At 38.3% G+C, this 19,331-nt stretch overlaps 1 protein-coding gene across 2 annotated transcripts in view; it reads left to right on the top strand.

The window, feature by feature from the left end:
• EPHA6 (EPH receptor A6) overlaps nt 1-19,331 on the top strand; it is a 516,780-nt gene that overhangs the window by 348,104 nt on the left and 149,345 nt on the right. For both annotated transcript variants that reach the window (XM_040583021.1, XM_040583020.1), the window contains exon 6: nt 9,899-10,023. In XM_040583021.1, the coding sequence (XP_040438955.1) occupies nt 9,899-10,023 (125 nt within the window). The remainder of the gene's footprint in view (nt 1-9,898; nt 10,024-19,331) is intronic.

Genomic DNA, 19,331 nt, shown 5'->3' with positions numbered 1-19,331 from the left:
CTTCTAGAAGTATTTCACATTGTCTCTATGCCAGAGCTTAAAATGGTGTGCTTTTCTGTCCACAGGCCTACATATTAAAGATTTAAAAGATACCTGACCCTATGTAAAACAGAGATAGACTAAACCATAGCATTTGTTGTTATCTAATGATTCTTTGTAATGAACAGATGGGAGCGTATCTTTGGAATCTTTTTAGCATTTATATAATATATGATATAATTTTGTTTGTAACATCACTGGGACAATTAATTTATGAAGGCATATTTATTTAGCATCACTGTGATTTATAAAGTGCTTTGTCAAAATCAACATTTATGCGGGAATTGTCCGAAGATGTACATTTTAAGTCAGTATCAGATGTGTCTCCATGCGCTCTACAGATACCACTCAAAATGCTGAAGCACAGTAGCTCTGACATTCCCTGCACATGCCAACAGCTTTTACAGAAGGTTCACGGAAGTTCAAATAAAATATTCATGATTTTCTTGCCAGAAGAAAAACTTCTGTCAGACCTCTAAAGTACTGTTTGACAGAAAATGACCTACAGTCTGATGTAGTCTCGTATTTTGATATAAACAAGATCAGGAGCGATTTGCTGAAATGAGTGTACATTGTAGGTTTGTCTTTGTTACATGGCAGGATGAGTAGCAATTAATGGAGTGAAAAGATTGCAGATTTCCTAGTGCTTTTTAACCTGCTTATTTCATTTCCAAACTTCTGAGATCAATTTAGCAGCAGGAAGTTCTGCAGAGCAATTTGGTTCCAGTTGACCCTGGAGGGGTTGTTGCTGAATGAGACTTAGTTACAGCTCTGTTTCCATAATGACACCTTGCTGCAATAAATGATGCCTCCTTAACCTCAAGTTGTATTTCCAGTAAATTTATAGCAATTCCCAAGTTACATTAGGAGGTTGAAAACAAAGTTCTCCGGAGAAATGTGTCACCACAGGTTGTCCCCACATCACAGGCCACCTAGCAGTGCTGGCACGGTATTTATAACTACATAACACATTGGCTGGAACACATCTTTTTTCATGCTGATTAACATCATTACAGCAGCAATCTGAATCTGCTGATAAACCAGTTTCTCCCACCTCCTTCTCTTTTAGCACCATGTTTCCTAAAAAGGATATTATAAGCCATTCAGCCTTCATTTTTAAGAGGAATCCTGCATGTCTGGAATATTTCCCCCAGGAAAGCACACACACCACCTTCAATGGGGATGTTCCACCAGCCGACAGTCGGTGACTTGCCACAACGTTTGGGTCAGGAGGAACAGGGAACAGTACAAGACATAACGTTTGAGCTTCTGAAAGCAGGGAATCTGCTGGCTAAGAACATTGCATTCTGTTAGTTCTGCTGTGGGTACCACAACAGGGTTGATAATTGTCATAAGAGACGATAGGAAGGGATTTGCCTGGGGGGCCTCCCGCACCCTCCCCTGTGCCATCAAATACTCTGTTGCTTGATCCAGAGCAAAATGCCTGGAAGAAGCAAACAGAGCGCAGGGTGTTTTTTTCCCCAGTTACCACGCTCTTGCTGTGCCATTCAGCCACAGGGGTTGTTACTACCTGATGTGAGCTGATACGCCGGTGCCACACAACCGGTGTGTTGTCTTCTGCCAAAGCAGGACAGGGAAGCTCTGAGCTGGGAGAGCTGTTCCCTCAAGAATCGCAGGGACCTAAGTAGGTCTTTAAGCCACTTACTGTGTCCTGCTGCTTCAACAGTAAAAGGCAATGGAAGGGAGCCAAGAATCTGCTTATTCTGATGCAGATCCCATTGGTTGTCAGAGGGCATTGATTTGAGGTGATTTCCACTTAGGTGACAGGCAACCTTTTCCAGTTTTGCAGATCTATTTTTGTTGGCACGTGATTCCTGGAGTCCTACCCTTCCACTAAACTTGTCTGAACTGAATTTGTTCCGCTTGCTTTGGAAATACAGAGCATATGGAGTAACCCCTTCAAACATACATATATATAAAACATTTGTGTGGGGTTTTTTTTTCAGCTACTTTTTTAAAGAAGCATTATTAAAGTATTTTAAATTGATCACTGTATTATAAATTATGCCAAATATCTCACCATACTTTTTAGCTGAGGGATTTGCACATACACTTTGTCAGAGAGAACAGAACATACACACACCCTGACTGACGGCTGATAAGGCTTTCTTTTCTAAAATTGCTTTTAAGTATCTTCTGCTATAATCTATTTTGAAGAATCAGGGACTGAGCAGTCCTGGTAGAACTAAAGATCTAGGAATGCTTTTGTCTCAAGCTTGCAAAATACTGATTTGCAGCACATTCTCCAACTGAAAGAAAATCCGTAGTGTTGCAAAATCGTCTGGGTGAGTATTTAACTGTCTTCTTATGTAAGATCAACAATAAATGAGAGGGAAATTAAGCAACAAGGAATAAAGAGTTGCATTATGGAACATTGTAGGAAAAAAATTATGTTGATACCACATTTAGCCTGGAGGAAATTTGGGGATTGCATCTATGATGACCTTTAGCCCACCACACTGCAGCAGAATCTGTTTTTTGGTAATGATATTAGGTTCACTTGGCTTTCATCCACCTTTTCTGAGCAAGCAAAGAAAATCTGCAAGGGGAAAGAATTTAAAATGGAGGGAGAAATTATAATTATAGCTTGCTGGAGGCCTATTTTTCAATGAATGAAGTGCTTCAAAAGAAGCATACTGTTACGCTGCCTTTTGAATGCAAACCTTTAGGGAACTAGTGTAAGAAAATAAAGTAAAAACATTATTTTTCACCCAGAGTTACTAATTTGCAAGCTCTAATGACTTTTCAGGAAAACTCGATCCTCAACTTTGAACTCCAAGGTTAGTGTCAGTAATAGTATCCCCTCCAAGCATTGTAACTGTGAATTACCACTAAAGTGATTAGGAAGGTAAGAGACTCTCTTTTGTGAAGAATCAAGTATCTTATCTAGTCACTGTGCTAATTGTAAACAGCCTTGTATGGTAAGAAAAAGAATTCTTACTGAATTCAGCATAAACCCAAAGATGTTGCAGCCATGTGGACATCTTTAATATAAAGAGATATGGGTTATGAACCAGGCTTTTTAATAAGAGTTTAATTTATGTTCATATTTCCATGATTTTTTCCATGTAAACTTGCGCTTAGTTTTTAGTCTTTCATATAGACACACACACACTTCTAACATTAAAGTTCTCACATACTGTGCATAATGGAAGGTATTGACATTCCCAGTGTACGTTAGGATAGCTGTCATGGTTTTGGCTGGGACAGAGTTAATTTGCTTGCTGGTAGCTGGTGCAGCGCTGTGGTTTGGATTTAGTATGAGAGCAGTGTTGATAACACGCTGATGGTTTAGTCCTTGCTGAGTAGCGCTTACTCTAAATCCAGGAGTTTTTGGGTTCCCAGGCTTGTCCAGCAAGCAGGGGCACAAGAGGTCGAGAGGGGACACAGCCAGGACAGATGACCTGAACTGGCCAAAGGGATGTTCCATACCATATGGTGTCATGCTGGGTGTATAAGCTGGGGGGGCGGGGGGTGACTGGGGGCTGCTGATCGCTTCTTGGGGACTGGCTGGGCATCGGTCAGAGGGTGATGAACAACTGTATTGTGCATCACTTGGTGGTTTTTTCCCTTGGGTTTCACTCCTCTCTCTCCCTCTCTTCATTATTATTGTTGTTGTTGTTGTTGTCGTAATTTTTACTTTATTTCAATTACTAAACTTTTCTTATCTCAACCCATGGGTTTATATTTTTTTCTGATTCCCTCCCCATCCCATCGGGGAAGACAGAGAAGGGGGAAGTGAGCAAGTGTCTGTGTAGTACTCGAGTTGTCACTGGGGTTAACCATGACAATAACACAGTCAGAAGATTTAAGAAAATCTCTGGAGCACAACCAGAAAAGAATACAAACATAAGTCTCCTGAATCCATAGCACATTCCTTGCCCATAAAATAGTGTCTCTTCCCTTATCCTACAAAGATAGCAACAGAAAGATTTAACAAGCAAACACAAAAGGAAAAAAGGATGAAAGGCATCTCTGCTGGAGGAGTAATAATCGTATTGCAGGAATGAGGAGTGCTGTAGGTGATAGGCAGCACAACTACAGCCTTGTCAGCTGACCGGTAATACGTGTCACGCGTGGCGTTACTGATGGAGGTTGAAGTCTTCTGGCTTCTTAGCTTCCCTGGCAAATCCTTCCTTGGTAAATAGCTCAAATGCTAATAATACTGGCGGTGTTATCATTGATCAAGAAATGTTGTTTCATTACTTCCCGTTCTGTTACTGGAGCAAAATGGCTCCCCTAAGAAAACAACTTTTTATTGCTTATTACCTTTTTCACAGACTCTCTAGAACCAAAAGTAAAATCACTGTTTTTCTTACTGTGCCCTGAAATAATTTTTTCAAGCTTGGGATCATGAATAAAATTGCAGACTTCATTTATTGCTATGTATAATATAAAATCATACTCAGTGCCCAATAGTATAGAAATTCTTAATATAGTTACAGAACCTAGACTGGTGAAACACTGTACAAATATAATAACATTTTCTGGTATAGAAGAAGGTGCGAAGGTTGTTTTTAGCACCCAGAAAAACACTTGAAAATTGGATCTCAGTACATATCTATGCTAACAATTATAAATACTACGTATGTATGATTTGACAAAATTTGACAGTGTTTTTTGTTGGTTTGTGGGTTTTTTTAGGTATAGCTGTATTTATTAAAAGAAACAGAAATTTAGACCAGTTTTTTCCTTTTCAATATCCGTAGTTTCCAAAAGAACTTTCTAGGATTACAATTAAGGAAAAGGAGAAAACATTTGAAAGTAAATGTACTTATACCATATTCTGTTTCATTAATTTCCTAAACCTGTTGTTGAATGGCTTTTGGGTGATGAGATACCCATGGCTTCCATAGTGGCACATTACCGTGTGATTTAATTCATGCCATTAACATGTGATATAAGCTTGAAAAAGTCTTTTTCTCTTAATGAACAGAAAAGCAGTCGTCTTTTGTTTTCTGGCCAACGGAGACATGAAACCCAAGTCAACACAAATTAGTCCTCACAGCACTGATATTTCTTCCACCCTCTAAGTGTCCTTCCCTTAATGAAGGAAGTTTTTCCCCAACAAAAGTAATGCAGGCTCCCTGAAGGATGTTAAAGCAGATTTCCTCCTCTGACTGTGTTGTATGAAACTAGAAGGGATCAATGAATGAGTTTTCAAAGAGAAGCAAGGTTGCTGAGGGGGCCTCAGTCAGTATTTTCCCCCAGCTGCAGTTGGGAAGTCGCTGAGGTAGGAGAGAAAGAAGAGGGAGGGGGCTGGATTCTGTCATCTATTGGGAAGCCCCTGCTCAGAAAACATGATAAAGCCCTTTATTTTGGTGACTGAGGTCTTTCCTGTACTTTGAAGCAAGTAGAGGTCTCCAGGAAAGAATAACATGCAGTTACACGATTCAGATTATTACTGGCAATGGTAGAGGTATAGAAACATCTAACTAAATTAAACCACGTTATCCTAAATGACAGCATTTTACCCACTGGGACCCACAGCCTTCTCATGAGGATGGTGTCCAAAAGAGGGAAGCTGCAGTCCTCACCACACCATGTGCCCAGTTCAGACCCCCCTTCCACTCTCTCCTCTCCAAATTGGTATCTGCTGGCACCTCGTTGGCTTTGGCCAAACAGGCAGAACACAGCAGGGAAGAGGAACACAGTGATGCAGCTGTTCCTGTTTGTTGGATGGTAATATTTTTTAACAAGAAAGTGATTGTGCATACCTGGTAGGGTTCTGCCAGCCAGTAAAAGGGCACTGACCTGTCATGGTTTCTTCTCACCAAAGTAGTAAAATTTGAGATGAGATACCAGAGGGGTAGAGCACTCCGTGTACAGACAGCCATCAAATGAGCTTTTGTCATCAGCTACCGTTCGGTCTGAAGCTTCTTCATAGTGAATGGGCACCATATCAACGTTTTTCAACCCTGAAAACCAGGGGGAAAATGCTGGCAATTCTTTGCTGTCTTTCGACAGTGTGGAACAAGAAATAGGAAAATTTGAAAATGGACTAAAGGAAAAAAGCTTCAGAAACCCTACAGGTCACCTGTTTTGAAATCAGATGCTTTCATATAATAGAAGACAACTTCAGAAGAAGAGAAAGTCTCTAGAGAAATGACACCGGAATCCAATCATCAATTAAAAGACACATTTTTCTGTCCTTCGTGTAGCGTATGAGAAAAGGGATTCTGAAAAAAAGAGAAGCCAAACAGATTTAGAATAAAATAAGCTTACTGTGAATTAAGGAATGAACTTCCATTATTCAATACAAATTTGAAAAGACAAAGAAACTTATCAGACTAAACTAAATCAGGAGTTCACCGCACTGTAGATGCCTCATCATAATTCAAGAAATCTATAACAGTGTGGCGGAAAACATAGAGAGCAGATGGTGCAAAGAATCCTCAGTACAAAACGGAGATCTGCGCTGAGCTTAAGAGCCAGAAGCCATTCTTCAGCCTAGTACCAACGGCAAGAAAGTGCTGCCATTAAAGTGATTAAAAGCCATGCTGTGCTTCTAAGCATTTTTTTTTCCCAAATAGTTTCATTGGGTAACCAAATTAGAGCTCTCCTGCAGCTACTGGATTTGAAACAACTAATTAAAAGAACTTCCCATTGATTCATCATAGGAACATTAGAGCAGTCTTTATAAACGGGCAAATAAGATTTACCTATCTTACAATTTTCCAGTTAAAAAGAGCTTTAACAATAAATGGATAGGATCTTTAGGGAATAAATAACTTCTGCTCTAGTGAGCAACTGTTATAAGAAGCTGAAATATCTCCGTACAAAGTATTGCTTTTGGTAGCACTTCACAATAACTAAAGAAATAGAAACTGAGCTAGCTGCAGGTTTTAATTACTTGGGTTTATTTGACTGTTTATTTGTACAATAAATTTCTGATTGAAATCCTTTTCCCAAAACTCATTATTTCCTCTGAGATGTCAATAGATAACCTTTGTATGACAAATACAGGCTTATCCTTCTGAACATATAAGAAATGGACAATGTTGGCTCTTTTGTGGCTTTTTGTTCAAAAGTACACAAAAGTACACTTCTTCTTTTTTGTTTTCTTTTTTTGCCCAGTACCCTAGTACAAACACAAATATGCTTTTTATATTCACTGTCCTATGTCTACACCTCCGCATTTTGATTTAGAGGATTGGCACAGCGCTACAGGGGTGATGTGAGCATTTCAGCTTCAAGTGCAGGTGAAGCACAGCTGGTTTAGGAGAGGGCTAAAGTAATTTTCTTTCATTAATTTGCTGCTGAGTTGTTTCCCAGGAAGCAAGCTTGGGTTATTTCTTACACTGAACTTTTGAGAGGATCTTCAGATGTGCCAGGACTGTGTTTTGACATGTGCTTCCTCAAATGGCAGAGTTACTGCAGTGAGCTTAGACTGAAAACCTGCATAAACTGCTGTATAAATCTGGAATTCGGAACCCAAAGAAAAATGCACAACATGCAGCACATACGCAAAGCTTATAAAGGTTAGATCATAATTTTTAAAGAAGTGTAGTAGCACTAATCTATATTTTAAAAACCTAGAAAGGCCAAGAATGTAATTGTATCTACAGTTTAAACTGCTGTTTTCTGTAAATCAACCTCAGTCATTTCCCAGGGATTTGGTTGTCTGACCAGTGAACCCCCAAACACAGTGAGACAAAGCCATGATGTGCTGGGGAAGGTGGCCCAGCTGATGTCCGTCACCCATGAGCAGGTACTCACGGTATCCTAGATGTATCTGAAAGGTTGCTATAGCTCCCTCAACCCGCCTGTAAATCACAGCAAATAACAGTGAATGACTCAAAACAACAAATGGTAAACAAATTTATATAAGCAATACCCTGGCAGGCCTTCGATCACTGTTTAGCAAATACAAATCCATGTTTGCTAGCTTCTTTTTCCCTTTAAGCAGATCTATCTTTGTTACCTGCTTGAGTAGCTGATTTTACCCCAGATATTACAAGAGCTCAGCTTCACCCTCAACTTCAATAGTAAAAATTTCATTTTAACTGAGGGAGTGGTTATACATACCCAGCGATAAACTTTTGGCCCAAAATCTATGACTGCTTTTCATTTATTTATTTGTATTTTGTACTATTCAGGTACTCTACATTATGCTTTTTAAGGACTTTTAAAAATAAGATAATCCTTTATTGAGCATAGCAGCAATTCTTTTTTTCTCTCATTCCCTTGCAGCAGACCTGTGGTTAGAGTGGCCTAAGTACAGGTGTAGGACAGTTTCCTGCGTGAGCTCTGTTTTGTCCACTTAATGCTTTTGGTAGGTTTTTTTATTTAGCGTTTCATGTTGAGGTGTTGGGTTTTTCACATCAGAGAGGACTGGACTATTATACTACAGAACAGTTATCCACAGGGAGGATTGGCAGTGAATGGAAGTTTATTTTCTCTCTTGGATAAATGCACTGTCACAAAGAAAGAGATTGTTATGTGCATGTCTGTGTGGCAAGTTTCCCTTTTTTCAAAGAAAAACAATCGGGTTTTGTTTTCTTTAGTGTTTCTTTGCATTCTAGAATTTATTTATTGTTTTCATTTCTTAAACTTCCTGAAATATTTACAGGGAAGAAAACTAAGGCATGAAATTTTGTGACTAGAAGCAGATTCTTATTTCATTTTCCTAGGGAGACTCTTTCATTCAAAAGATTAAAACAGAAGCTGTAAAAATGTGTTATTTTTAGGGGACAGCTCCTTGGAAGTTCAGAAGAGGTTAAGTAAGATTCGTAATAGAGCGGAATGAGGGAGGGTGTGTAATGAACTGATATTTGTTAGTGGAAAGACAAATAGCAAAAGCTATGAATCACTGGAATAACTTTTTTTTTTTTTAATGGTAGCTGCTTTGTTCAGCTTTCTCAGTCATCTTCAAGAATGTTGAACAACATGACTGGTGGTGTTGTAAAATTTGGGAAAGCTGCACACCAATAGCATTAAAGCAGCATTAGTACCTGGAGAATATTAGATCTCTTTTGGCATACTTGACCAGATTAATAACATAAGCTAAGACCATTTCCTAAAATGCGATTTTTGCACCATTTGAAATTACTGCATAGATAACAGTGCGCCTTCTATTTTTAAAAGGGCAGAAAAAGCATTTCTTAAAATTAGTTAACCCCATAACCAAGAGATAATTTGGCTCTGGCGTGCATCCACCCATGCGGGGCCCTTTCCAAAAGCTGCTGGAAGCGGTTCCTACGTGCTGCACTGCAGCAGACCTGCAGTCTCCGTTACAGCAGGTAGGTCCGGGCACACCTTTGCCCCCAGGGTTTGCCCATAGCCCCCTCCCTGCCACTGGCCTCCCCTGACAAGCTGGCTCCTGTGCAGGCAGCTACCGGCTAAAACACCCTTGCTGCTGCCAGCCCAGCTAGCAGAAATCAAATTCACTGCATCTGTTTTAAGCCGTGTCACTTCATTTTACCCCAAAGAATAAACCCAATGTACATTTTACACAGCTGAATTATAACATTTAATGAAGATTATACGGAATGTAGGATTTACTGTCTCTGAAATGGGGTTCTGCCGTGGACACGATGTCCTGGGAGCCAGCCTGGTTGTGTGGACCTGGTGGCGGGGACTGGCACAGGCGCCTCTATCTATATTTTTATATATAGCCACTTTCCAGAAGCTGGACTGCACTTTAACAAAGGAGTTACTAGTATGTACTTGAGACGTTAATTCCAGGTTGTATCATCTCCCTGAGAATTGCCATCTGTCATGCTTTTCTGTCTGGAGGTCACTCCAAGTTACCTCGGGTTGGTATCCTAAGACAGTAGTTTGAAAGGATAAACCGTGTGCTTTGTCTTTAACCCTTAGTTATCCTTTTCCCTTTCAGCACCCTCCTTGATAGGTATGGTAAGGAAGGACTGGGCTTCCCAAAACAGCATTGCCCTCTCCTGGCAAGAGCCGGACTTTCCCCATGGAGCAATTCTGGACTACGAGATCAAGTACTATGAGAAAGTAGGTCTCACTTACAGCATCACCCAAACTCAGATCCTAAAGAGCAATATGTTTCGTATTTTCAATATTTTTAAAAAATACTCTAAACTTTTCACTTGATCCCACGTGCGATGCTATATAAGTAGACGTTTTATTTTGTACCGGTCTTTTGTTGTTTTACTTCTGACTTGTTTAATGACTGTCTTGTTTCACATCAGAATCAAGTTGAGCAGCAAGCAGGCAGTAGATATACCTGTGTTATAGTAACTACATTTATGAACGTGGATAAATGGATCGTATGCTTGAAGATATTTTGATTTATGGATTGTAAACACTTCACAACACTGAAACAATTAAGATGAATGTCAATGTCATTTCATTTTGCGGCATTATTTAGCAATAATTCATGCTTAAATCATAGAGTGCACCAGCCTTGTTTAGAGGGTTACAGAAGGTTACACGAGGGAGAGAAACTGCCTGTCATCCATGTCATATTTCTGACATTCTGTCAAAATTAGGTGATTTCACACAAAAGAGGGCAACAACGTGCAATACCAGTAAAGGTACAAGGTGCACACAAGTATGTCTTGTGAAAGCGTGATTTCAAGCCTACTTCTCCCAAAGCCCAAAACATATTTTGTCATTTCCAGTTGGTTATAGAGCCTTGTACCAGTATAAAATGTAGTGCTAATCAGTGCCTTCATTCCTAAAGACCTAGGAAAATTTTTAAATTTTCTTAACATCTTAAACACTTCCCGGCTAAGTCAGTTCTTGCTGTTTCTCTGTCCCCATCTGAAAGTCACAATGGAACTAATGGATATTAGTTGTGAAAAGACCACAAAGAACAGAAATATAAGCCAAGTAATGAAAGAAATACTTAGGGATGTTAGGTTCTGTAAATAGAATCATAGAATCATTGATCTGAGATTTTTTTTTCCTTGGCTGCATTGAGATTACGCAGCTTTAATGATGCAGAAAAAAATGGTAAACTGGGAAAAAAAATCCAAACAATTTAAATATCACACCTAGAGGGAGAAGAGACATCGCTTAGAATATTTGGTAGTCAAAGGAAGGAAACTTTACTTTCCTACAGTAATGGAAGTCCTTCAGGTTTTGATCCATTAGCAAAGAAAGCCACCTTACAACTTGGACTGCCCTTGTTTTGTTTGTTGGTACTAAAATAATAACCAAGTGAATTAAACAGGAGAAACAGTGAGATTTTATTCAAGTGAATAGGAACAATTTCAAAGATCTAAAGCCATTCATACAGATGTTAAATTATAAAGGTTATCTTTATAGAAGTCCTTTATCAACAGATTGATTATCTGCTGATATATCATGTCAAATAGTTCTCCTTAGAGGTGTACATATTACTTAGCCTTGTCCATTGTGCAGCAAGACTAAATACACAGGATTCACTGCCCTTTGGTGTATACAGTCTAAACCACTCCTATCTGTTTCTACCAAAAAAGAACCATTTTCTGTTTTCACCTTTTGTAGTACATAAGGAGTTATCCTCGAACTATAATCTTCTCTCCCCTCTTAGGTGTGGGGAGATAAATGCACTACTGGCATCTCTTCCACACTATTCCAGCACTATTCCACAGGCATCACCTTTTTCCTAAATCACTAACTGTTTAGCTCTTGAATACACCTTTTGTTAGTAAGTTACAACAGGCATGCTGTCTGGCAGTACTGTGTAACAGGCAGAGTAAGAGACAAGCCAGCAACAGCAGTAAAAAGATCACTTATTTGAGTAGAGGAATAGGTATATAAGAGATTTTCTACAACACTTTTTGAAGACTAGATTCTAGAGTGGAGAGATGAGTCATCTAGTACTGCAAGTCAGTCTGATGATTTGCAGTATTAAATGTGATTTTATAACACTTTAATTATATTTAAATAGTGCTGAAGAAATGTATAACAGTAGCACTTGGTAAATATAGTGGCAAAATACAAATGGGATTTGTATATTGGAAAAAAAAAAAAAGGATAGTTCCTAACTCAAAGCCAGAAAATACTAACGTGCACATTAATTCAATTATTAACAGATTCAATTAATCCATTCTTATTCACCTTGGAACACTGTGTATTAAGTAGCATTGTTCGTGTAATGTCAGGGGTAGATAGGTTAGGCTTCCCACTAACCCTCAAAGAGGGAAATATCAGCATTCACGTTCTCAGCAGCAGTGACAAAATAGAGATGGTATTACATACCCACAAGAAATGTGATAAAAGTGAAAGAATTGTCTACTAGATTTAGTCCTCTACTGGACAGTAAAAAATGCAGCTGAAGTTCAAGAACACGTTGACTATGAGAAGGACAGAAATTTTATTAGTGTCTTAAGGAGTCAAGAAAAATGCAGAAAACAATAGTCTTAGGTAATAATAAATGCACTAATTTGTAAAATGGAACATCTTTTTTGGTCCTGTCCTTATTCCTTTTTACTGGTCATTTGTATTTATAAAAGAGGATTTGTTTTGATTTATAAGAAATTGTATTTCTCCATCAAGTACAAACACTCAGTCCCCCAAATTCATCTGATTATATCCATTTCTTAAATTTGCAAAAGTCTGAAGAACTCTGCAGGATTTTAAAGTTTTACAAGTATTAACTGCTATTTCTTATAAGGTTCCTTGTTGATATTTGCAAAATTGTCAATATGACATTGGGGACCACACTGGGGGAGCATGCTTGCGTTTAATTATAACCAGCAGCAACTCTGCAGCTCATAAATGGAAGTAATATCTTGTCATGTACTCCCAAGGTTTCAGGAAAGATGTGTAAACGTACAGAAATCAAGTACCTGTCTAATAAACTACAGTGAGCATTCCACAAAACAGGGCAGTTTCCAACAGTTTCATCAGTAGGACAAATTAGTGACTGAACACAGAACATAGAGATGCATCTTTCCATGCATATCCAGAACAAGCAGAACAAGGGAAGGAGGCTAAATGGTGCTAAATACGCAAGAAACTTATATTTGCACTCTTGTGCAATACAAATTGCACACAGGCAACTACTGAAAGGTAAGCTCTCTCTGTGAAAAATACTCACTTCTTCTGAGAAAAGCTACCAAACAATAAAGAAATAGAGAAAGTAAGTTATACAAGGCTATCGATAAGCTGTAAGTATGAAACATATGAATTTTAAAATATAATAAAGCAGCTCAGTAATTTGTCTATTTTAAAGCACCATATTCCATATGACCTTTTCTTCAGTGAATTGCTGCAGAACGCTCAGAATCGTAACAAAATATTGTTTGGCTTCCTATCTGACTCTAAAAATGGAAATCTTGAGAAAATAACAAAATTCATTGTGAGTCAATCAATGGGTTGTACGGATTTTTAGCTTCATATTTCGGAATACACTGGTACATATTTATGTGGTTGGCTGACAAGAGGTCACTTTGTTCTGCAGCTTTTCAGCCCAAAGTGCAGTGAACATAAGCTGACCCAGGACATAATTAGAGAGCTGACTTGGCCTGTGAGGAAAACAAAAATTCCCAGACATTCAGCCCAAGATGCTAGGAGTTTCTGTCACAGTAAAGAAAACAAAAAGTTTTCCATTGCTTAAATAGTTACGTGATGTAACCAGGGAGAGACTGTCATGAGCCTGAAGTAATACTGTATGTTGTGGCTTGGTAGTTGAAATATCTCATTGCTAGAAGATTATCGATCACTCTGAAAACTATACAGTTAGCAACATTTGTCACCTTAGATGATGAGTCTACACCAACACACAAAGAATCCTTTAAATGTTTGACTTTAGAGATCTAAGGTGTACTCTGAAAAGCATTTCTTGATAGACCTTCTTTGGAGTCCTCATAGATACTAAACGTTTGCAAACTGTCTGTTGGTACAGGGTGTCTGCCCTGTTCTGCAGTCTGTTAGGTAGCCATTCTATTTTAAAATCTGTTAATATCTTCCACAATAGCCCAGTACTCTAAAAAAAACCAATATATCTCTTATAGGCAGTATTGTCTTTCCCTATAAAAATCAGATTCCCAGTATGAATAGAAGCTCCGTTTCCTTGCTAAGAGTAATCAACTTTTCTTTTATACTTTAAAACTCTTACTCAGACATTGACCAAAGCTTGTACTTTTTGAAAGATACCAGGCCATTGTAATCTATTTACCTCTCTCCAAGAAGCTCACGAGTTCGAGTCAGGTGGAGGACTGGGATGAGATGTGGCCTTGTCACAGCCTTGTCATGACGCCAAGTCCTTCCGTCACAATTCCCTCATGGGAAGGGAAAAGCAGTCGGCGGTGGGTATACACTGTACCGGCAGCACTTCAGGTTGTGCAGCTGAACTGGAAAATGCTTATTCCTCCCCTTTTCCACCCAAACCCTTAAAGTTAATCATCAAAAATTAATGGTCCCAGAGAGCTGTATTAAGCATATCAATCTGTATACTTATCAGCAATTGTATTAAGTTTATTCTCCCATATGGCCCAAATACACCAGCTGGATTATATTTTCTGTTGCGCACAAGATAATATATAATTAGCAGAGGAAGCCTCTCTATAGAGAACAGATTTTAATGGAATGTACCCAAGTGATATCCCAAGGCATGGCAATGACATCTCCAGGCAGAGAATATCTTTTGGAGCAGGATATAGAAGGGGGGGGGGCTGGCTGATGATTCTTCACTTTCTCGTCTTTTGATGAAATTTACACTAAAGCCAAATCCCTCTGACAAAATATTTCATTTTGTTGGCAGACTCAATTTACAAATCACAGGCAGTTTTCACATAAAAATTGTAACTCACCTCCATATGACAGTGAGCGGACAGGATATGTAGGATGTCAGATAGGACTTTTCCTCCATTCCAGTATTATTTAGAGTTGAATTAATAAATAAAAGAGAGAAAATAACTGAGCAGTAGAGGCAAGGGGGAAATTAGTTTTTCAATGAGATTTTAAAAAGAGATGAAGAGCCGATAAGGCAAAGAGATAAAGTACCAGAATTAAAGGATTAGAAAGCAGTATGACCTTGTTAATTTTTCTATCATTTATTTATTTAGCTTATACATGTATTTATTTAGCTTATACAAGAAATGATGCTCCTTCTTAATATATACTATTAAAACAAGCACCGCTATTTCTTTGAATATTCATTAATATGAATTAAAATGAGCCACCCTGAATATAAGTAGTAAAATACTTAAGAGACCTTGAGGTAAATGACTTTGATAGCAATAATGTGAAGATTTAAGACGATCAATGAGTAATGTTTTGAATGACAGTATTATTTTTACAAAAATTAATATGGAAAATGATTAGCAAGAGCATAATTTTCTCTTTTAGAATTGTTTGTCCACAGTAGTATTCTGTAGTTTAAGGCAAATCTGTGTAGAAATATATTTCAAAACCACAGAAGTGTATATATACAAGATCACATACTTTGCACTTTGATGGTAAAAAGATGTGACACTTGGTACCTGTACAGAGGTATGAACTGATAAGCCTTGACAATTTTTTTTCCACGCTTTTTGAGGAACAGATAATCTTGTGCTATGCTCGGTACCGTACTGAAGACTAGCACAGCAACCTCATGCTCCTGGGAGCCCGGGGAACACACCAAGCTCACTTTCCCGCACATGCCGAAGTTGTTTCATTCCAGCTTTTTTCCCATGTGAGCTGCCAGTGTACGGTGTGTGACCCATCTTGGTTTAGGGCAACAGATGTTCCTCTGTGTCTTCTCCAGCTAAGGAGATATTTCATTACGATCTTCTCAGATTAATTCAGTTCTGCTCAGGCAGAATGTGACCCTGCTTGAATATCAGCTGGTTTCAAACCTCACTGGCCAGGAGCCATACATGTTCTCATTAGACAAGATATGTACATTTCTTATAAGAAGCCATGTCATGTTGATCAGACAATCCTCTGAACTTCTGGGTAATGCTTTGTAAAGACAAAATAAAATTAGTAATTTCTTTTCTATAGCCCTACGCCTTTCTGTGAGGTCAGTATGACATGTGTGAGGTTCATTGACCCACAACCTCCCTCCTACTCAAAAAGTTAAACCACTCCAGTCTGTCCACCCCCTTTAGTTACAATTTCACATAATGCTGAACGGAGATAGAAGGATCACTTTTTTTCAGGCACTGCAATGTTACAGCTTCCCTATTTCCCTGAAGTACCAGCTAATACTTTCTTGGCTCAGATTTTGCTTTTATGTTAGATTTTTAAATCATGAAGAATAATCTATGCACCAGCTCCAGCCCACATGAGGCCGAAGGGAGCCTGCAGACTGTGCGCTGTTACTCCTGAGCAGCACAGTTCATTCGGTACTGTTGTGGCTGGATTGTTACCATGTACTGGTTCTTTCTCCGGGCACATTCTTTTATATATACCACCACAGCATGCTTGATAACCTTGCAGGCTTCCTGCCTAAATGTTAAAGTCAACGTGGGTGACAAAATTGGGGAACAGGAGAAGGCTTGTAACGATAGGGATGTGCTTTTCAGGTGCCTGGCCACTCAGTGAGTATATGCAGTATAAAATAGTGAGCGCTGTGCTGTTAGCATTGAATGATCAGCTGGGCAATTTTTAGCCTCATGCTAATCGTTCTCTTTTAAAACGAACGCTTTGCTCCTGTAATATTTTTCAATTATTCAAATTACTTGAGGCATAAGTAGCAAAATGCTGCCTCCAAGTAAAATGTTTCTGATGTGACTAGAAGCAAGAAACGTAGGGCTCATGCAGTAACACATTTTCATTACATTTTCAGCATGTTCTCATAAGAAAAATAGCATTGAGTGATATGGATACTTAAGAACTTTTGGATAGTAGTATTAGGCAGACCTTAGTATTTGCCCATAGCTGCAGGAACAGATCAGCCTGTCACTGCAAGGCACCAGAGCCCCAAGGAACACCTCTCGCATTCTCGGCTGTTTGGAGCTCCTGGGAAATGAACCATGTCTGGTAAATGTTTTTAAAAAACAATCACTACAAATGCGCTTTGGGAGATGATCATTAAAATGAAATCTCCTAGCTTATTTTAGCATAGTAAGTGATGTTAAACAAGCTTCTCAGTTTTCCTATTCTGTTGTTATTAACCTAGTTTCCCAAGGGAAGAACTGTAAAAGCCTTAGATTCTTTAAAAAAAAAAAAAAAATAGGTCTCAGGACTGTTGAAAATGAGAGTGAATAATTATGAGACTCTCTGACCAGATATAATTTTTGCCTGCAGGAAAGAACCTAAGGACCTTGCAGCAGCTATTATTAATGACACTGATATAATTACTATTAGGAGAAAAAGTAATCTGGCCTCTAAATATCTGTTCCATGCAGCAAAGGGTTTATCATAGAAGTTCTGAGCTAGGCCTTCTCCATTAGGTGCCTGGTTTGGCTAGTCTCCTAATCGTTCTCGTCAATTATTTAGATATAGCTTCTAAACATTCGTATTTAATAATAAAGTAGCCTACAGAGCTATTACTGTTGTCGTTCCTGCTGAACCAAAAAATCTCAACAAGAAATATAATGCTGTTTAAGCAAGCCTAGTGGATTTGATTTAAAAAACCACATAGTTCAGTCTTTGCTGATCTTGTGTTCTTGTCTGTAGCCAATACCATTTTCCCCAAGGAAAACTGCACGTACAATGCTTATTGAAGTAACTGCTAGAGGAGCCACACAAATTTAGTAAAGGTGCTTTAATGGCTTTGAATAAATGCTTTTCAAACTCTTTCAAAGACAGCGGTATAGGAGTTGTGTGAACTATTACAAGGCAACAAACACAGCTAGTCCATACTTCAGAGGAAGCTAAGAAAGCTAAATCCACTGATAGCAGAGGTTGATTCCTAATAAAAGGAATTATTAAACATATTTGCTAGCCATTCAGCATTCGAACTTCAGAAAAAAATAGTTTAAAAAACAGATTACTCACACAGCAAGAATAGTAACATTAACTGCAGGAATCAGCTATTAATCTTAAGTGTATGATTAGGTAGCGTCAAAAATCAGAAGCAGCTATTGTGTAGTACAGTAAGTTCAGCTCCCTCCCAAGGACAAGCTTTAGATGATTTTGATGAACATATTGTAGGAAAGAAATGTTGTCTCTTCAGAGAGAATATAGCAATTGCACAAAAGGAAGTGGTAAAAAGTTTAACATGTTTAATCCTGAAATAATAATACAGAGGATGTACTCTCAACTTAAAACATTTTATTATTGTTGTCATTGCTGTTATTAGTAACTAGTTTCAGTGTATTCACCTTTGAGTTTTGGTGCAGTAAGTTTTAGTAGTATCTGGAGTCAGATTTGTAGTTCCTTCAAGTACCTTAACGCACAATCTGGAGTCAAACTTTGAAAGTTTGACATATTTTTACAAAAAGAATGGTGAGCTTTGTGAGCAATGACCTAAAAATAATTAGCATAGCTTCCAAAAGATGGCCATCTAAGAAAAAATAATTTCCTTATTTATAAGTTAAATACAATGTCCAGGTCTCCGTTTCTCTAAAACCTGTCCAAACGTTTACTTTAGACCTTCTTAAAATAAGAACTAGCTTAAACATTCCCAAAAGTCTTCATCTATGAGTCCAAACTGTTTTAAAAACTAGGGACAGTGCTTTCACAATACACAAACTACGTACTGTTTGTAAGTTGTTCTTTCGCAGCCAAAAAGGTGGATTCACAGACCAAGTCAAGAAGTTGTGTACTTTGAGACATAAGTGAGGTTATATCTTTCTTTAAATGAGGGAATGTTCCAATACGAGGTATCATTTCACTTTTTTCCTGTTTTTTCCTGCAGTCTTTCCTATATTCAGGACATTTTGGGGAGTTACATGTAATAAGACGTATTCTTTTGGGGAGGAAAAACAAAGTTTGGATTTTTTTTCCTCTCTTCTGAGACTGCATTGCAACTGCACACTAACTGTGCAGAAGGAGAGATTGTTACTAGTTTTCCACTTTTAATATTTTGTTCACACTGAAATGGAGACAAAGCCATGAACTGAATCTTTAAGCAACCTCTTTTTTATTAAGTAGTGATGTCCCCAAGCAGTCATTCTGGGAGAAGGCAGAAAAAAACAAAGGAAAAGAGGAAGCTCTTTTAAGGAGACCCATTCCATTTTCATGCAATAAAATGTACCATTTCCATGTTTAACATTAGTATAAGCATTTTACCATGTATTGAATAAAAGCTGTGGGTTTGGTGGGGGGGGGGGGGTGGTGATTGTTGGAATGAAAAATGAACATTAGGGGAGCTTTTCATTTAAATGCATGATTTTGTTAGCCAACTGGAATTCATAGAAAGGGCATGCTATTCAGTTACTCCCACGTAGTTTTGTTAGTTTTATACACTAATAGAATCATGAGTGTTTATTTTG

The sequence above is a fragment of the Falco naumanni genome, chromosome 2 (genome assembly GCF_017639655.2).
Source record: "Falco naumanni isolate bFalNau1 chromosome 2, bFalNau1.pat, whole genome shotgun sequence".
Classification (NCBI taxonomy): domain Eukaryota; kingdom Metazoa; phylum Chordata; class Aves; order Falconiformes; family Falconidae; genus Falco; species Falco naumanni.
This window is presented reverse-complemented; position numbering and strand designations above follow the sequence as displayed.